Consider the following 20,506-nt stretch of genomic DNA (forward strand, 5'->3'; position numbering starts at 1 on the left):
AATATAAAACTAATCTTGTATCTATTCGTACGGATCATGGCACCGAGTTTGATAATCAAACTTTTATAGAATATTGTAGAGTTAATGGTGTAGGACATAATTTTTCTGCACCAATAACTCCTCAACAAAATGATGTCGTTGAACGTATGAATAGAACATTGGAAGATATGGCTCGTACAATGCTTTTATGTAGTGGTTTACCTCGTAACTTTTGGGCTGAAGCCATTAGTACTTCTTGCTATATCCATAATCGTGCTATGATTTGACCTATTCTGAAGAAAACCCCCTACGAACTCCTTAGAGGTTGAATACCTAATATCTCGCATCTTCGTTGCTTTGGGTGTAAATGTTTTGTTCACAATAACGGTAAAAATCGGTTAAGTAAATTCGACCCTAGGAGTGATGAGGCGATTTTCATAGGATACTCAGATCATAGCAAAGCTTACAAAGTCTTCAATAAGAGAACTCTTTGTATTGAAGAAAGTGTCCACGTTATTTTTGATGAAGATAACGTGTTTGATAAGCCCTTACAGGATGAGGAAGAAGACTTGGATGAACCCGACTTTCGTCTTTCTAGAGACGATCCCCCAGAATTGGAATTGGAGGACAATGAGATTGAAGGAACAAGTGATGAACTTGATCATTCCTCAAAAGATAAAAAGGAGAAAACCAAAGTTATAGTTGATGATACTATAACATTGACTCAAAATAAGGACTCCCAAACTAAAGTTATAGGTGATGTTACTATAACATTGAATCCAAATCAAGGTGTAGAGTCCGAAGTTATAAACGTCTCCAATACAACACCTGGATTGGATTCAGGGGGAACTTCCTCCAATCCCGAGCCAAATGAAGTTGGGTCAAGCTCGAATAACGATGAAGAACCAAGCACCTCAACCAAATGGAAATACAAGAGTTCACACCCCATGGACAATATTCTTGGAAACATTAAGAAGGGTGTTCAAACTAGACGATCCTTGAATAATTTCTGCTCTTTCTACTTTTTCTATCAATGATCGAGCCAGCGAATATCAATGAAACTCTTGCAGAATCAGATTAGATTATAGCTATGCAAGAAGAGCTACAACAGTTCGAACGAAACAAGGTTTGACACTTAGTTCCTAGACCAAAAGATCGATCTGTCATTGGAATAAGGTGGGTCTTTAGGAACAAATTAGATGATGTCGGAGTCATTATCAGAAACAAAGCAAGATTAGTAGTCCAAGGTTATAATCAACAAGAAGTAATAGATTATGACGAGACTTTCGCACCTGTTGCTCGTCTTGAAGCTATTAAACTTCTAATAGCATTCGCAGCACATAAAGGAATGAAGCTCTTCCATATGGACGTCAAGACAGCATTTCTAAATGGGTATCTACAGGAAGAAGTCTTCATAGAACAACCCCCCGGATTTTAGAATAGCAAATTTGAAGATCACGTCTTCAAGTTAGACAAAGCCCTATATGGATTGAAGCAAGCACCAAGGGCATGGTATGACAGATTATCCAAGTTTATACTTGACAGTGGATTCAGTAGAGGATCTGCTGATAAAACCCTATTTCTAAAATCCGAGGGTTCTGACCTTTTGGTTGTTCAAATCTACATCGATGACATTATCTTTGGATCGACCAACCGAAGCTTATGCAAGTATTTCTCTGAGTTGATGACTTTCGAGTTCAAAATGAGTATGATGGGAGAATTGAAATTCTTCCTAGGTCTGCAAATACAACAAACTGATGAAGGCATTAAAATCCATCAACAAAAATATATCAAGGAATTGATTCGCAAGTTTGGAATGGAAAATTCTCATGCTATTCCTACACCGATGGTTTCAGATAAGAAATTGACATTAGATGAAGACGGTAAACCGGTTGATGAAACAACTTACCGTGGGATGATTGGGTCATTGTTATATTTGACTGTAAGTAGACCCGACATTATGTTTAGAGTATGCGTTTGTGGAGATATCAATCATCTCCCAAAGAATCGCATATGACGGCCGTAAAACGAATCTTACAGTATTTAATTGGAACGGCCAAACTATATCTATGGTATCCGATGGAGTGTAACTTCGATCTAATCGGTTATTCCGATGCCGACTATGCAGGATGTTCTCTAGACAGAAAAAGCACGTCGGGTGTTGCCACATTCGTTGGACCGTGTATTATTACGTGGGGTTCGAAGAAACACAATTCGGTTGCCCTCTCAACTGCTGAAGCCGAATATATCGTTGTAGGACTGGTATGTACTCAATTATTATGGCTTAAGCAACAACGTGATTATGGTGTTGACGTAGGATGTATTCCTATTTTATGTGATAATACTAGTGCGATAATTATTTCTAAAAATCCTGCAGAACATTCACGAACTAAACATATTGAAATAAGACACCATTTTATTCGAGACCATGTTGAGAAAGGGAATATAAAACTTGAATTTTGTAGTACTGAAAAACAATAGGCAGACATTTTGACAAAATCATTAGCTAGAGAACGTTTTGAGACTTTACGGTTGGAAATTGGTTTAATCAGTGGTACCTAAGCTTCTATATGTGTTTAATTTCCTAATGACTGACTAGTTAAAGTTAAGATTGTATGACTGTGTCCGTATATTGCGTTGCATGAATAATTTCTTTTATAGGAAAACATTTATCATATATATTCTATTTGTTATTTAGAATTTGATTAGCATACAAACTTTATCCTTTCATAAAATTAGTCAAGATACACCATATCTTTTATTTTCCAAATTATACAAATTCTCCTATATTGCTCCACAAAATCACACGTTCAAACTTTCCTATCTCTAATACAATTCATAATATCTATCTTATATTTTACCATACTTTATCACTTACCTTAAATTGTACTTACCATATTTCATATGACACTTGCCATATACCTAACCCTAGACTTAGACCCTTATAATTAACCCCCCTAATGCCGTGTAACCTCTACCACACCCCACTTGCTCAACTTTTTCTCTTTTCAAAAAATCTACACAAATCTTACCATCATCTTCTTCGCTCAACCATCACCATCACCATGAATAATCACCATGGAAAAATCTGGTCTTCAACTCGACATCAACAAAATCGCACCTTCAACAATCCTCCATCACCACTACCATCTCATAATCCTAATTGTCCTACCTTTCCTTCACCACACCCACAATCGTCCACACCTCTGTTTCACGGTCGAGACGATACGATGTCCGAGGGAAAAAGACGCCGTCTTTTTAAGGAAAAGAACAAAGTAGTTGTTGATGAGAGGAATGATATTGATGAACCCGAGGTCATTATAAGGAATGGTGTTTCGAGGACTCTACTCTGAGATGTCTCGAAAAGCGCAACACGGGAAGGCTTAAACCGAGTTCGTCTGAAACATGATGAGAGTATCCTTGTTTCTCGTGTCTTGCCTTACTCAATCCATGGAGGAAGGTATTATCCTAAGTCTTGGTTGATTAATGTTCTGGCTCTTAAGTTTTTCGTTGATTTTCTTGATTTTCAAGAATGGAGTCACATTAGTCAGTTTTCGGGTCCAATTTATCCGGTTGAAGTTATTCAATTTTTCGCTAGTGTGAAAATTAAGAAAGGGGTCTTGCATGCGGCGGTCAATGGTGTAGATGTGACGGTCTCTATTTCGGATTTTTGCTCTGCTTTTTCGGTTCCTAATGACTGAATTGATGTTAATCCGAGTCTTGAGTGGTCTAATAATGTTGGTGAAAAGGAGTTGTTAATTAAGAAGTATTCCGAGGAAGTCGGGTCGGATGGTGGTAATATTATTGTTCGTCCTCTCTCGGCCAAAATCAAGTTGCTCCTTAATTTTGCTTTGGAACACAATTGTGACGAAAAGGGGAGGAAGGGACAAGATTTCGAGTTATGAAGCAATAATCATTTATTCATGGTTGGAGGGTCAAAAGGTTAATTTAGCAAGTCTTGTCTTAAACCGTATTGTTGGGTTCCCTTGATTAATGATAACATGCCCATTTAATGTGTGTTCTCTTATTTTATCTTTTCAGATTTTATGAACAAATCAAGCTTGGATTAAGATGTGTTAAATTGTTTATCACCCAAAGTTTAGAGTCATTTGTGCCATCTAATGTACAAGCTAGGGAGTAGAGTATTTAAAAGCAATAATAACAGTCAAGACTACTGTTACCCTTACAAGTAACAATAGCCTGGACTGTCACCTTGGTCCGTAACACTTGAAACTCAATTTCACCTTTCGAAAATCATTTTTATCTTTTTAAATGGCTTGGATTTAAATGATGACTTTCAGATTTCTTTCTAAAGATTTGGGTTTCTAGAAAAAAGGTTTAGCTAATTGTCAATTCAAATTGTTTCCTCTTTGTGCCAATTTGTCTCCTTGGTCTTTTGTAAAACAAGGATTGCTTTTTGCCATTTATGTGAAATCTTGTCATTTTGTGACTTATTTTCCACTCTTTGTTTTCTGAAAAACCAAAGCCTTCTTTTAGATAATTACAAACCTTCTTTTCTTCTTTTGCCTCTTGAAAGAGTACCTTCTTTTGTGCAAGTTTGGGGAAGAGTTAGTCTTCATCACATGTGAAGACCTTTGAATTTCAAAACCTTAAATCACCTACCTTGCTTGCCCTCTCTATAAAAGGAGTGCCTCATCTCATCTTTTCCACAAGACTTTTTCTGAGAATTTATTTAAGTTTGAAAAATTATTTTCAAAGTTTAAAACTGTTGTATTGTTTTGCAAAGCTTTTAAAAATCTTCAAGTGTTACAATCATAACCACTATTGCTTTAAGTACTAAACTCTCTCACTTATGAACCGTTTAATCTTGTAAGTTGTCCATATCAATTCTTGTTAAGAATCAGTCCGTGGAAACTTGATCCATAAACGTTCTAAGTTAGAGTGTAGAGTTTAGGACGGAGTAGTCCTTTGACTCTTTGGCAACCGGAGTAGGTTGCGAGTTGTTTTGTTCTAGGACGGAGTAGTCCTTGAACTTGTGTCACAACCGGAGTAGGTTGTTGGTCTTTTTATTGTACGGGTTTTTTAGTAGTCGGAGTAGATCACTAAAATTAATCAATAAAAAGTAGATTGGACGTAGGCACTTGAGTTCTTGCCGAACCAATTCAAAAATCTCTTGTTTGATCTTCACTTGCTTTTATTCCGCTGCTTTTATATTGTTTAGTTTTGTTATTTGCTTCACTCTTGAGTAACAGTTCTCCATACTGTCACATTCGTTCTGTAGTTTGTACTCCATACGCTAAGATGAATAGCAACAGTCAGAACCATTGTTATCTTCAGTTTTTGGCAAGTACACACCTTAATCCATAAACTCTTCACGTATAGTAACAGTTCTCCATACTCTTGAGTAACACTTACTTTAATCCAATAAAGTTCAAGTTGAAATTTTTAAAATAGTACCTAATTCACCTCTCCCCCTCTTAGGTTCTTGAATCCATAAACTCTTCACGTATAGTCCAAACGAGTCTCACGGTTATGAAGGAGAAATTTTGCACAACAATTGATCTTCCATATGGGATGTGGGTGTCTCGGTTGTTAGAGATAAAATAAGTTGTGGGACGGGATAGTTACGGTGTAAGTGTTAAGGATTGTATGTGTGACCGGTTCATTAAGCTTATGGGTCTTGTGGTTGATGGGCCCGAGTTAGTGCTTGTGAAGGATGTTGAGAAGGCTCCTAATGAATCGGGTTTGGGGGCAATGGAGGTTAAAATGGAAAGTTTTATGACTACTTTGATGGAGAAATTCGAGGAACAATCTACTACCTTGGCTACGGTTTTATCGCAAGTTGGACCATCACGGTCTTTGGAGTCGAGGTTGGATTCTACTCGGGTTTATGCTTGGATGGATGAGGTGGATAAGAGGTTGTCGGGTTTTGAGAGGGAGTTGAAGGCCATCCGTGGGGAAGTGTTCCCACATGGAGATCGTCTTACCTTCTTTACAAGTCAAGGAGGTGCGTTGGTAATGCATGGAAAGGCTATGGCGAACGATCAATCGCTCACTTTGGAGGCCACAAAAGCGTTGTCATTGAAGGTTCTCAACTTTGAACGTAGTCTTCAAAGTCTTGCTCAACTCATGAGGAGCTCGTTTGACCGTCTTGATGCCTTGGAACATCGCACTCGTCTCGACTATGTGAACCCGTACAAAACCCGTAACATTTGACCTTGCCTCACCTTGCTTATTTAGCTCTTTCTATTTTTAGTATCTTTTCTTTCTCTTAGTGGTGTATTTTGCAAATTTAATTCGGCCCATTTTGGCATGTACTTGTGGATTATGGCCCAAGTACCTCTTCAAACATGTTTATTCGGCTCATTGGCATTAAAACATGTTTTTCTAAGTTTGTATGACAATTAATCTTCTAGGTGCTTATGGTTATGCGTGATTAATTTGTTCTCTATAACGTTTTTATCTCTTGTCTCGTCTTATATTATTCTAGTCATTTTATATTTGTTCTTAACTTTTCGATGATGTCAAGAGGGGGAAAGAACACCTATGGTAAGCATCTACCTAAGCTTGCTCCTTATCAAGACCAATTGTCTCTTAAATTCCTTATGTTTTGATTTTATGTTAATCGTCTTGATCTTGCTTTGATCTTTATTATTAAGATGACGGTATTATTGAGGGGGAACTTTATACTTAGTCACAATTTTAGGAGACTTGCCATCATCAAAAAGGGGGAATTTGTTGAACCATATAGTATATATGTTTATGTTTTGATGATGTCAAGGTGCTTTATAATTTACATATACTCGTTGCGCGTAATCGTTTGTTTAAGTCTTTTAGATTAAACTTATTTATTACAAGCAACAAAGAAAATTGCAATGGAAGTATATAGTGATCAAGCCTCAATTGAAGATCACATTATCTGAAGATTCATTCAAGTATTATATGAAGACGAAGACCGTCTAAAGATTAGTCGAGCTTGGATGATGAAGTAGCCTATACTCGAAGATCTCCTATGAAGATTAGAATAGTATAGGTGATTATCTCGTAATGGTAACTAAGAGTGAATTTCTCGTATTAGTGAAGTAATAGCTTTGCAGGTATAACATAACTAGTAAAAGAGCTCAATGTTATAGCTCTTCTACTATAACATTGAGATGCTGAGTTTATTATACACGACATATATTGTTTCAAAATTTGTTTTTAAAAATTGTTTTAAAGTTTATTTTAAATGTTTTAGTAAGAGTATTTATTTAATAAAGCTCGGTTTAGTGCGGAGTTCGGTTTTATGTTAAACGTTGGTTAGTAGTCGTTTTGGGTTAACTTATGAGTTGGACCATGCTACTAATTAGGGTTTTATTGTAGCCTCTCTTAAAACCTAAATTCTAACCCAAATATTGAGCTAGGGTTTGCACGAGTCACGAGGCATATGAGCCGTGACATCTCGTGTAACCTAAGGTATATTTTGTAAAGATTTTATTATATAAGGAATATTTTTACATATCTTTTATATCTTACTTGATATGGTTGTTTATGGTAAAAGATATTCTTGTTATAAGAAATCTTATCATATCTTAGAATTTATGGAAAAGATAATAATTGAATAAATTATATTCTATCTTTTGGAATATTCTTTATTATCTTTTAGACTTTAAGGAAAGAAATAATAGAAGATATGATTTGTTTACATATCTCCTCTTTCGGCCATTAGGGTTTCATGAAACCGGGTGTGCCTTGCTCTTTCCTTCTTATAAATACTTTGTTTTTACAACATTTAAACTAGAGACCTTAAGCATAAAATTGATTTTATTTTCAAAGAGCAAAACCGTGTATTTCAAGCAAAAAACGGATTTGCTATTTTAAAAGGTCGTGTGCTTTAAACTCGTATATTCATTTGTTAAGTTATCGTTATAAGATAATAGTGCTCAATAGATTTCTTACTTGTTCAATTACGTGAACCTTTGCAAGAATCATTACTGATTTCTTATTAGCGTAAGTTAGTCACTCGAGTATTTAACGGTACTCATTGAGTTACAACTAGAGTTAGTTGTACGAGTTGGGTTAGTAAATTTGTAATCCGTCGAAAGGTACTAAATTTATTAATCGAGAATAGTGGACGTAGGTTTCGATTTGTGAAACTGAACCACTTCAAAAACCGTGTGTCTCATCTCTTTCATTCGTTTGGTTATTTCGTTTTACTTGTTCAATAGTTGATTAGCTAAAGTTTAATCAATAAACTTTAAATAATCAATTATATCCATACAATCGAAAAAGCTTTAAAAAGTTTCAAATCCTCAATTCAATCCCCCCCCCCCCCCCCCCCCCCTCTTCAGTATTTTGGATCGATAGACTCTTCAATCATAACTTCTAGTAAGTATAGTGTCTTGTATTTAGTATGTTAAAGTATTATCCTATGCTTAAATAATACTCCCTCCATACCACATACAAATGGTAACATTGAGAATCTTAACACTATACATGATCGTAGAAAATCTTTGATATTATTTTTAATTTATAAAACAAAATATAGTATGTGAAATCTTGTTTAATTTATTGTCATGAATGCTATAAAAATATCAAATTTTTATAATTTTTAGTAATGTGTAACTAAAGATATTCAATGTTATCATTGATGTGGTATGAAAAAATTAAGTATATGTTTGAATCTCTTTTTCTTAAAATTCATACGTACGATTAAAGTTTCGGATAATTCACGCGGTACCCCTGAAGTTGGCCACTTTGCACAAAATACCCAGATTTTTTATCCGAAATACTTAAAGAGGTCATAACTCGTATTTACGGACTCAGAAAGTGAAGATTTTTTTTTTCAAATCGATCGTCTTTTCGAGTACTACGATCTGAAAAAAAAATTTGACGACTTTGAAACTCGTGACCTAGAGATATGCTCACTCAAAGTTTGTTCGATCGAAAAAACTTTGACGCACAATAACTCCTAGTAGAGGAATCCAAATGCGACAAATTTTTTTTTCAAATTCTAGTTCTTGGAAAGATGAGCGATTTAGAAAAAAAATTCGTCACTTTTGGAACTCGTAAACACGAGCTATGACCTCTTTAAGATTTACGGATCAAAAATTTGGGTATTTCGTGCAAAGTGGCAAACCTTAGGGGTACCGCGTGAATTATCCGTTAAAGTTTTAACCCTAGATAGAATTTGAATATAGCTTACTCAAGACAAAGTCGTGACATTTCACAAACAATACTCCATAGTAATAATTAAAAGCAGAACCACTCTTGTTACATGATCAAGGGGCTCCAGCCTCCAGCTCAAATCTCGATCCTAACGCATTGCCACTAATTACACTTACTAGGCGGAAGAGGAATGATAATAAATATACTTAACATAGACCCATATAATAAAGGGAGATATCCCCTTAAAAGTAAGGGTAAGTACCCTAGCTTAGACAAGGGAGTTGTTTAGAGTTGGCCAAAGGAATGAGCCAAGTAAGCCAAGGCACCCACAAGAGGAGCAGTCATATAAGTGGCAGGCTCTGATTGCTCGTAATTGTCCCGTTGATCCTCGAACCCGTCATGGAAGTCCGGCCCGCCGACAATAGCCCCTACTAGAACATTAGGGTTGGGTGACTGCGAGTGCATCATGTCGAACCCTGCTGAGCATTGAATCTTCTGAGGGTGGTTTGCAATGGAAGGTAGAGAGGATCCTCGGTGATGGATTCTCTGTGGGTATTTTGGACCATACCCTACCATGTAGGACATTTTCAGTGGGTTCGACCCCAGTATATAGTCCACCTGTTGTTATAATCAATCAATTAACAGCAGAGTAGCATAAATTCAGCTAACAAATTGTAGTAGTAACAGCAATGATTAGGATTTTCGCGAATTCTCAAAAGAGACGGGAAGTAATGTCGGACGCTCCAATTTAACTATTGCGAATTGTATTACACGATTTTTGTAAAAATCAGTCTAGGACAAATGAAATAAGAAAATTAAGTGATAGATAAGTACGTCGTAGTCGTAGTCGTAGTCGCAGTCGTAGAGAAGTGCAAAGAACATGTGATAAGGGTGATGTAAGTACCTGCTGCTTAGCAATGGTTCTGAGAGTTCTGGGAGTAATAATGGTACCACCACATGAAACTGTCATACGAGAAGCCTTGAGGTACTTTGCATATGTTAAGAGCAGGAACGATGTTGATGTTACGTATTGCATGTTACTGTCACTCATCTTGAACAACAGTCCTCCTGTCATCCCATTTATTAACCGTTAGTAAATGCCAATTTCGTGGTCCTCTTTTGACTTTAGTTGTCAAACCATATGTGATTTAAACCGATTCAATTATACATACGCTGCTACGTATAGTATAAGTTGTATTTGGAAAAGTAACGCTTAAAATCAAATCAATTTACTAGTAAAGTCAAACGAGACCAATAGATCAGCCCGAAAGCATTGTATTTACCCGGAGTGTATTGGGCGGAGGAGGAAGGAGCACCAGGAATGAGGGAGCATATGTAACTATCAGAATGGCCTTTGTACTCATGGAGTGCTTGCATTCTTTGAACCATGAAGGACTGACAATATTTACCAAGTTAGAAAAAATTATTTTACAATCTTTCGTGAGCGAGATTTTAAAATTTCAGAACAGTTGGGATCTGAAGGCCGGGAGCGAGTACCTTGGAGAGAAGCATTCTGGCACCAACATGCTTATTGTCCCAACCAAAGGTGAAATCTTCCTCAGAAGCACCAAGGACTTGGCCATTTCTTTGAATGTAATTAAGGTACATTGTGTTCCTAGTTGCCCTGTGGAGCCATGTTGCTCCCCACAATAGCTCATCCTTTATCCAACCAAACATAAATTAAGATTATCACCCACTCATTTTAAGCCTTGTGAGTAATCATTTTCATGCTAATTATTATTATTACCTCGTAACCCGAGTACGAGCAATAGAATGGACAAACATCATCCTTGAGACCATCACTGTAGGATCCTCTGTACTTATCAGCAAACTCAAACACCTAATTCTCACAATAACATCAAAATTCCCAAGTCAAATTTTACCGTCTTATTCTATAATTTTGTGAATAGTTAGTAAACTATACTTCGTCATAACATTTTAAATTATTTTTTTTGGCTTTTGATGAGATAACAAGGACCAATAACTTTTGACTGTGGAAAAAGTTAGGCATGTTTAGACAAATAAAAAAAAACAGAAGCGAAATTAGAGGAGTGATTTAAGAAAGTACGCTAATGGCACGGTCAAGGAGGGTTCTAGAGTAAGCAGGGTCACTCCTCCTGAAAACCATCGAAGCAGCGGCTAAAGCAGCAGCAGTTTCAGCAGCCACCTCAGTTCCAGGGGTATTCTTGTCAACTTTATACACATTTCTTGGTGTGTCCATGTCTTCTGGTCTCTCCCAGCAAGAATGGTCCTGTTGTGCATTCCCCACCTGAACATTCCCCCACAACAAATTACCAATTACAGATCGAAAATTATTTGGGGTCGGCAAACATGAACCAGGAGTTGGAAATATATATACCTGAACATAGATGGTATCAGGTTGGACAGTGGCCTTGAGGAGGTAATCGGTACCCCAACGGACCGCCTGTTTGGCGTTTTGGAGTTCGGATTTCATAACCCCACCAAATTCAAGGACACTCCATGATAACATTGTTGTTGTAAATGCCATTGGAAATCCAAACTTGACATTGTCCCCTGCATCATAGTACCCTCCTTCCAAATCTACCTGCATTTTCAATTTCCCATTTCCAAATGTTAATTCTTTACCCAATTGAACTTTTAAGGTGTCGAATGTACACAAGCTTACCCTAACAAGTCGTACAAATTATTGTGTAAGACCATCGTACATCGCGGACATTTTTTATTATTCTAAAATGGCAACTTTTTAACATAAAATTGTCATTTTTTATAGCCGCAAACAATAACAACTAAGCAAGTCAAGGTTTGTTATACAAATTAGAATAAAACCCATAAAAGAAGCGATTAGCTTAACTAATATTCCGTAATTAACACAAACAAGTCGAGTAATGAAAGGGAGAAAAAGAAGAAAACATACATTGGCATCAGAACCATCAGAAAGACCAGAATCCTTCCTCCAAGTCATCCTTTGGTTAGGAGGGAGTTTTCCAGAGCGTTGTCCTTCAAAAAAGAGAATAGATTTAGTGAGAGCATCTCTGTAGTTATGGGAAGCGTAGTGGCCAGGCCGGTGAGAGCTTGGGTGAAAAGGGTAGGCATTACTTAGGAGAAATGTCGTCAAAATGCAGAGTATTATGCAGAAAACATGGGTTGAAGAAGAAGAAGAAGCCATTGTTGCTATTTTTGGAGGGAAAGAGAGTTTTGTTTTTTGGGAAGACAAAAGGGTGGTGTGAAATTGACTTGTTTCGCCTTCCCAACTGGAAAAACGACGACGGTTTTTGAGTGGGTAGTGGAAACTGAAAGGGTTGCTTGGGTATTTATAGATGGATAAGTGGGGTTGTAAATTGTAAATCTACTTTCCAAGTGTTCAAAACCAAAACAAAAATTGTAACACAAATTCTCATTATAGACGGACACTATCCATCTATACGTATAGACGGATACCATTTTTCCTCACAAAATACCCATTTGTCATAAAGTGGGGAGCACATGGGGTTTTCTCACTTTGTCCCCCTACCCATTTTATTAGAAGTCTTTACCCGTCTGTTCGCCCCACCCGTCTATACCAAGACCTATTGAAATTGTAATCCCTCAAATTCACCATTTTTTTCCCTATTTCTTTATTCGGATTATTCAGGGTTTTTTTCCCTATTTTCTTTTTCGGGTTGATTTGTGTGGTCCAAATTAAATTACATGTGAGGTAGTGTGTTTTGTGTGGTCCAAAATCGGTTTCTTATTCCTTGTATAAAAAGGAAAGGGAAGAATATAGTGAATAGAAGAGAGTAAATTTAGCCAATTCCTAAGACCACCCCCAAGCAAGGTCAATTGGGGGATTAATTGGTGAAAGGTCACCTTAATCCACATTTAAGCAAAAGATTAGGATGACCCAAGGGTTGAAAAGGTGAGAAGAGGTCAATTGGTGACCTTCACTTGCTCAAATTGACCCAACAATTGACCTTATATGTGTCAAATTGTAATTGGTTACAATATTTAAAATCCAATAAAAAAAAACTAATATATTAACGTTAAAAGTACAAAGAGTATGCGGTTTTTTTAATGTATGCGGCTTTTTTAATTATGTATGCGGTTTTTTTAATTATGTATACGGTTTTTTTAATGTATGCGGCTTTTTTTAATTGCTCAAATTATGTATGCGGTTTTTTTATTGTCAATGAAATCGGCTTTTCGATTATTAAATTTTAACTTTGTTATTTAATAATTTTTTTCTGAAGTGTACGTCATTAAATTAATGTTTAATATATTGGAGTACTTTTATTTTTTTAAAATTACAATAAAAACTTGTGTATAATTAGTTAGTAAATAATAATTGAAAAAAGTAAGAGAGAGGTTTTAGTGGGGTAGAGTGTAGAAAATGATTGAAAATGTTAGAAAGTAGAAAATGATTGGATTAATTGACCCAGGTCGTGACCTTTTGCTTGGGAGGGTGAACATGGGTCAAGTTAATAATGAGTGATTAAAAGTAAAATTCTAATTGACCCGATTAAGTCGACCTTTTGCTTGGGGATGGTCTAAGACCATCCCCAAGCAAGGTCAATTGCTTGGTCATGACCTTGCTTGATCATGGTTAGTGACTTAATTAAGCTACTTAATTGGTGACCAAAGTTGCTAATTTGTGACCAAAGGTCAATTTGTGATCTTTGGAGGTCAATTTGTGACCTTTGCTTCATTTGGTGACCTCTTCCATGACTCAATAGGTGTCATTTTCTGGTTTGTTGGACACAGAAAAAGGATAATGAATATATTTGTAAAATTAGAAAAAGTAAGAGAGAAGTATATAATATGATAGTAGGAATGTTGTAAAGTGGATAATGATTAGGTTGATGACCTAGGTCGCGACCTTCTGCTTGGGAGAGTGAAAATTGACTTTCCTCATGACCTCCTTCAAGGGTGAGATTATCAGTGTTTTTAGTACAAAACGGGTCACGTGCGTAGCCTTACCCGTAGGGCCCGTAGGGGTGTTTATCGGTCCGGTACTGGATCCGACCAAATTTTGTGGACCTAAGACCAAATAAGGGTGAAAAGGTGAAAAGTGGACTAGACCATATTTATGTTGGTGCGGTCCGATTGGACCCAAATAAATACATGAACCGAGCCATATGGACCAAATTATACTCCATTATTGTGATGTATTTTTGTTGATGACTGATAAGAGATATAGTTATGGTGATTATTAATTATACTCCATTAGTATTGCTCTAAATTCATGCCGGAATTAGGAGTGTGGTTTGTAGTCTTATCTCATAAGACCATTTCCAAGCAAAAGGTCGATTTAATAGGGTCAATTAGAATTTTACTCTTAATCACTCCTTATTAACTTGACCCATGTTCACCCTCCCAAGCAAAAGGTCACGACCTGGGTCAATTAATCCAATCATTTTCCACTTTCTAACATTTCCAATCATTTTCTACACTCTACCCCACTATAACCTTTCTCTTACTTTTTTCAATTATTATTTACTAACTAATTATACACAAGTTTTTATTGTAATTTAAAAAAAATAAAAGTACTCCAATATATTAAACATTAATTTAATGACGTATACTTCGGAAAAAAATTATTAAATAACAAAGTTAAAATTTAATAATCGAAAAGCCGATTTCATTGACAATAAAAAACCCGCATACATAATTAAAAAAGCCGCATACATAATTTGAGCAATTAAAAAAAGCCGCATACATTAAAAAAAAGCGTATACATAATTAAAAAAACCGCATACATAATTAAAAAAGCCGCATACATTAAAAAAAACGCATACTCTTTGTACTTTTAATGTTAATATATTAGTTTTCTTTTTTTATTGGATTTTAAATATTGTAACCAATTACAATTTGACACATGTAAGGTCAATTATTGGGTCAATTTGAGCAAGTGAAAGTCACCAATTGACCTCTTCTCACCTTTACAACCCTTGGGTCATCCTAATCTTTTGCTTAAATGTGGATTAAGGTGACTTTTCACCAATTGACCCCTCCCAATTGATCTTGCTTGGGGGTGGTCTAAGAGGAATCGTTTAACCTGAGGCATTTAATAGGGTCGATCATTTCTTGGAGAAAAGCGTATCTAATAGGTGAATCTACAAAATATCCAAGTTGTATATTATTTCGGGTATCGAATTGTTGTCTATTGCAGATTTCGATCATCCGGTTGCCTCCATGTATCAAAAGTGAATACTCCAATAGTCCGATAGATCAAATTTCGGGTCTAGCCTTTTTGTATACAAGGTAGTAAAAGCACTGCAATACTGCATTCCCAGTCGATAGGAACAAAACTAAAGGACAGTTAAACAGAAGAAGCACATGACAAGCGGGATTCCAGAGGGTGAAGATAGAATATAGATTACACAAATTCTTGTTTCAAACGGACATTTTTGATCTTATTTGTCAGACGGATAAAATATTTTCATTTTTTAAGAAAATGTAACCAATTAATTCACAAAATGTTACGACTAGGGGTGTCATTTTTTACCCTGAAAATGATGTGAACAATTATGGTAACATGTTATAAAAAAATAACAACATTTTATTGTAAAATGATGACATATTACCCGTCTTATTTCAGACCAAAAGCAATGGTCTTAAGAAAAACGGACCAGATAGATTAAGATTTAAGAGATACAAGTCGAAAGGAACATGTCTCGCATAAACAAGTAAAGATGAATAACTTGATGGGTCTTCACTCTTCAGATTTATTGGAAAAAAAAATTGAATTACTATAGAGAGAGTTTTCCATGCATATAATGTTTAGAGAGAGTGATATTCCCTCCATATAGTTTTCAAAAAATATTTTTCCTATTATGGAGTATGTAGTTTATAAGTAGTTTAGAACCCGTACAATAAATGCATGGTATGTATAATTTTTTTTTTTAAATAATAGTGGTATCTCATTAATTGGTTATTTTCTCGTTATTGTATTACTCTCTTCCATCCAAACCAAAGGTAACAGTTATCACACTTGTCGAGGCACGTTTTGCAACGTGAATATCTTTAGTTACACATTATTAAAAATAATAAAAGTTTGATATTCTTATAGCATTCATGACAATAAATCAAATAAGATCTCATATGACTATATTTTGTATGAAGAGTAATAGGTGTCAGTGTTAGTTACATGTACATATATGACGTCAGCGCTTTGTATATAAGAAAGAAACACACTTGTACAGATTAATTATCAATAATAAATCTCATTTTATTTACTCTTTCTCTCTTACTATACAATATCTCTCTAAACTTCCAGTGACTTTTTCTTCGGTCGAGCTTCATCCATGGCGTACTCTTGCTTCCATGGAGATAAACACGTCTCAATTTCATCATTTCACATGGTATCAGAGCAGGTTTAGTCTGTCTCTTGATTCATGTTGAAATCGACTTTAATTCCGCATTCTACATATCAAAATAAAAAATTCCTAAAAATTAGGGTTTCTTTCGTCAATCAAATTTTTTCGATTTCGATTGTTATTTCGTGTTTCAATTTCTTCAAATCTTATCGTTTCTTACTTTTACCTCAGTTTAGTGATTCTGATTAAGTTCTTCAACAAAATCTCAAAAACAGCAAATCAATTTTGTCCGTAGTACGATTTTATTGATTTCCTTCGTCTTTAATTACGATCAATTCAATCGGTCTTTCACAATTCGCCATGGCTCCAGAAGCAGATTCCATATCAAGTATTGCGCATAGTAATCCGTACGATGATCCGACCTTTCTTCCAAACTCTGATCATCTAGGGATGATGCTCACCTCTGCCTTCGACGGTAAAAGCTTCTTCACCTGGAGTCGAGGCATAGTCATGGCGTTAGCAACGAAGAACAAGTGCGGCTTCATCGACGGTTCAACGCCGACACCTGCGCAGAATGATCCAAGTTTTTCGAAGTGGTTACGCACTGATTATATGGTGCGTTGTTGGATACTGAATTCCATGACTCCAAACATTAAGGATGGTTTCATGACCTGCAAATCTGCTAAGCGCCTGTGGACAGATCTTAATGATATGTATGCACAGTCGAATGCCCCCACTACTCTTTCAATTGAAGAAGGAATTGAAGAACTCTTCGCAAGATAAAGTCCGTTGCAGAATATTACAACAAGCTTAAACGCCATTGGGATGACATTGATGATCTGGAGCCTTTAACTGAGTGTTCTTGTGGAGTTCTCGATAAATGCTCCTGCAGTTTCTTGAAGAAAATTCTGGAAATTATCACTCATGAGAAAGTTATGACTTTTCTCATGGGGCTCGATGATACTTATGACACTTTGAAGACAAATATCCTTTCTATGGATCCTTTACCAAATCTGACAAAGGCATATTCACTTGTTCAACAAATTGAAAGTCAAAAGCGGCTCTCAAAGATGATGTCTTCACAAAGTGATTCCAGTGCAACGGCGGCTAATCGAAGATTTAACTCAGGGAATTGTTCTAAATCAGGGGAAAGTAAAGATGCAAGATCAATTACGCCATGGAATGTCTGGACAAAAGATGCACCTAGCGCTAAGAAGCAGAAGAAGGAAAAGAGATGGTGTGATCACTGTTAGAAAACTGGTCACACCAGAGCTACTTGTTTCATTCTACATCCCGAACAGAAGGAACTATATTTTGCACGTTTTTCAGCTTCTAATGCTCACAATGCTGAGTTGCTGAATAAAGAAGATAATCCTTTGGTCACTGATTCTTTTGCACATCATGCTGCGGATACAAATGGCTCTGGTGATGGTGATGTTGATGTGGACCCAAAGATTATTGCAGCTATCTACAAGCAGATGATGGAGATGAAACGTAAAGGAAGTTTTAATTCTCATGGTGGAATAGATTACTCTGCTGTGAACTTTGCAGGTACAATTCTAGTACCAAATGCTACTTCTTGTTCTTGTTCTATGCAAACTTCTGTATGGATTATCGATTCTGGCGCAACAGTCCACATGAGTTCTTTAATAGATCAGTTTCTTAACCTAAGGAAATTGGATAAACCTGTCAAAGTGGGATTACTTGATGGGACTAGTATGTTAGTGACACGGGTAGGCACTATGCACATTAGACTAGGGATAGTGCTTCACAATGTTCTGTATATTCCTGACTTCAAGCATAATTTGCTATTTGTTGGTAAACTATTGTGTGACAATGAATTGCTGATCAGTTTTGATGTGGATAAATGCCTGATACAGGACCCAATGCATAATCAGATTGTTGGCATTGGTAAGAGAACGGATGGACTTTACAAGTTGAAGTCAGACCTGTTGGACCTGTCTCAATCTGCTCAAAATAAGAGTAGTAATAATATTAGCTTACAAGGTCATAACATTTATACTTGTAAAGCTAATTCCAGTAGTAAAGTAGAATTGTTTCATGCTCGTTTAGGACATACTTCATTATCCAAGATGAAACACATTGAAGGGATTAATTGTAATGGCATCAACAATATTCAATTCGAAACTTGTGTTCTTGCAAAAATGCATCAATTGCCTTTCAATAGAAGCAATTCTAGGGCTTTACATGCTTTTGATTTGATACACATTGACTTATGGAGACATTATAGACATGCTACTTTCACTGGGGCTTCTTATTTCCTAACTATAGTGGATGATCACACTAGGGTTACTTGGACCTTTATTCTTAAGGACAGGCTTCAAGTTTATGATACAATAAAGAGTTTTATCACCCAAGTGAATACTCAGTACAATGGAGTGGTAAAAATAGTGTGGAGTGATAATGGAACAGAGATCATACAACAATAATATTCTAAATTTTTCTTGGAAAAGGGTATTGTACATCAGAAAAGTGCACTAGGGGTTCCTCAACAAAATAGTCGATTTGAAAGAAAACATAGGCATTTAGTTGAGACTGTTAGAGCATTATTGTTGTTTGGTCATTTACGTAAGAAATTTTGGGGAGAATGCCTCTTGGCAGCCACACACATCATTAATAAATTGCCCACTCCCATTCTAGATTGGAAAACACCTTCAGAAGTGTTGTTTAAAAAGAAATGCAGCTATGATGAGTTAAGGCTTATAGGGTGTCTCTGTTTTGCATTGATTCCCTCACATTTTAGAGGCAAATTTTCTTCCAAAGCCAGAAAATGTATTTTTTTGGGATATCCATTTGCTCAAAAGGCATATAAGCTATATGATCTCACTACTCATAAGATTGACATTAGTAGAGATTTCGTTTTTCATGAGAACATCTTACCCTACAAGTCTGATCCTACTATTCCAGCAGCTACAACTCAGTCTGCTCCTCTTGGTCAAATGCCAGCTATGTTCAATCCATATCATCCTCTTGGTTCCGATGATGAGGATGTTTTTCTTACACATTCACCTGTGTGTGGTGATACTAGTAATAAGAGTGAGTCTGGTCCTGATTCTACTCCTTTTGATTCTGTCCACACAAGTACTGACATCAACAATGAAATTTCTCCTAATAGTGATACTACACTTAATACATCATCTGGTACTCCTGTTGACACCTTCTTACCTAGGATTTCTTCCAGGGAAGTTCATATGCCTGCAAGATTCCAAGAATTTGTTTGCCCTATAGTTCCTCATAGAAGGACATCCGTCACTGCTAACACACACTGATTCTTCATTAGAATCAGCATCTCTTAGTGTTCAGAGTGGTTCTCTCTCTTCTCATCAAAAAATTTTCATTCCTGAGCCAGCAACCTTCAATCAGGCCAAGTCTGATCCACTTTAGATACATGTCATGCAAAAAGAGTTGCAAGCTTTGGAAAATAATCACACATGGGATCTTACATCTTTGCCTGTGGGATTTAAACCTATTGGCTCCAAATGGGTGTACAAGGTCAAATACAAGCCAGATGGAATTGTAGATAGATACAAGGTAAGATTAGTGGCTAAAGGGTACAATCAAGTGGAAGGAAAAGATTATAAACATACCTTTAGCCCAGTTGCCAAGTTTACTACAGTAAGGATTTTATTGCTATAACTGCTGCTAAAGGGTGGCCAGTACATCAGTTGGATATTAACAACGCTTTCTTACATGGATTCCTTGATGAGAAAGTGTATATAACACCACCAAATGGTTATATTCTAGCCACAAAGGGTCGGGTGTGTAGATTGAGAAGAGATCATTATATGGACAATGGAATCTAGAGCTCACAAAGTTATTGTTAACCCAAGGTTTTAGTCAATCAAAGAATGATTACTCTTTATTCACCAGAGTTGCAGATGGTCATTATACTGTTGTTTTAGTGTATGTTGATGATTTGCTCATTACAGGCACTGATCAGAATTTTATCTCTTCTATTAAACAAGTACTTGATAAGGCCTTTACCATTAAGGACCTTGGATACATCAAATATTTCCTTGGCTTAGAGATTCATAGAACAACAAAGGGAATGTATCTTAGTCAGAGGAAGTATATCACTGACATTTTAACAGATTGTGACATGTTTAATTGCAAGCCTGCTTCTT

The 20,506-nt window shown here is 36.2% G+C and overlaps 2 protein-coding genes across 2 annotated transcripts; one reads left to right on the forward strand and one right to left on the reverse strand.

Moving 5' to 3' along the window:
- Nucleotides 1-9,105: 9,105 nt before the first annotated feature.
- Nucleotides 9,106-12,348, reverse strand: LOC141603332 (endoglucanase 17-like). The gene is made up of 8 exons (XM_074422894.1): nucleotides 11,984-12,348; nucleotides 11,447-11,653; nucleotides 11,156-11,356; nucleotides 10,835-10,927; nucleotides 10,585-10,746; nucleotides 10,371-10,482; nucleotides 9,992-10,155; nucleotides 9,106-9,705 (listed from the first exon to the last, which is right to left on the reverse strand). Exons 1-8 carry the CDS (start codon nucleotides 12,233-12,235, stop codon nucleotides 9,373-9,375), a joined length of 1,524 nt encoding a protein of 507 aa, XP_074278995.1. The 5' UTR covers nucleotides 12,236-12,348; the 3' UTR covers nucleotides 9,106-9,372.
- Nucleotides 12,349-16,721: 4,373 nt separating this feature from the next.
- LOC141643998 (uncharacterized) lies at nucleotides 16,722-19,651 on the forward strand. The gene is made up of 4 exons (XM_074453418.1): nucleotides 16,722-17,074; nucleotides 17,254-17,609; nucleotides 17,691-18,763; nucleotides 18,851-19,651. Exons 1-4 carry the CDS (start codon nucleotides 16,722-16,724, stop codon nucleotides 19,649-19,651), a joined length of 2,583 nt encoding a protein of 860 aa, XP_074309519.1.
- The last annotated feature ends 855 nt before the right edge of the window (nucleotides 19,652-20,506 follow it).

This window comes from Silene latifolia, chromosome 1 (assembly GCF_048544455.1).
Source record: "Silene latifolia isolate original U9 population chromosome 1, ASM4854445v1, whole genome shotgun sequence".
Classification (NCBI taxonomy): domain Eukaryota; kingdom Viridiplantae; phylum Streptophyta; class Magnoliopsida; order Caryophyllales; family Caryophyllaceae; genus Silene; species Silene latifolia.

What these genes read in the sequence shown, in the direction of transcription:
- LOC141603332 (XM_074422894.1), bottom strand. Translation starts at nt 12,235, where the DNA reads ATGGCTTCTTCTTCTTCTTCAACCCATGTTTTCTGCATAATACTCTGC. An exon ending in CCAGAATGCTTCTCTCCAAG is followed by an intron (nt 10,483 to 10,584) that starts GTACTCGCTCCC and finishes AAATATTGTCAG; the next exon opens with TCCTTCATGGTTCAAAGAAT. An exon ending in CTCCGCCCAATACACTCCGG is followed by an intron (nt 10,156 to 10,370) that starts GTAAATACAATG and finishes ATGGGATGACAG; the next exon opens with GAGGACTGTTGTTCAAGATG.
- LOC141643998 (XM_074453418.1), top strand. Translation starts at nt 16,722, where the DNA reads ATGGCTCCAGAAGCAGATTCCATATCAAGTATTGCGCATAGTAATCCG. An exon ending in AAAGAGATGGTGTGATCACT is followed by an intron (nt 17,610 to 17,690) that starts GTTAGAAAACTG and finishes CACGTTTTTCAG; the next exon opens with CTTCTAATGCTCACAATGCT. An exon ending in ATACTCAGTACAATGGAGTG is followed by an intron (nt 18,764 to 18,850) that starts GTAAAAATAGTG and finishes ATTGTACATCAG; the next exon opens with AAAAGTGCACTAGGGGTTCC.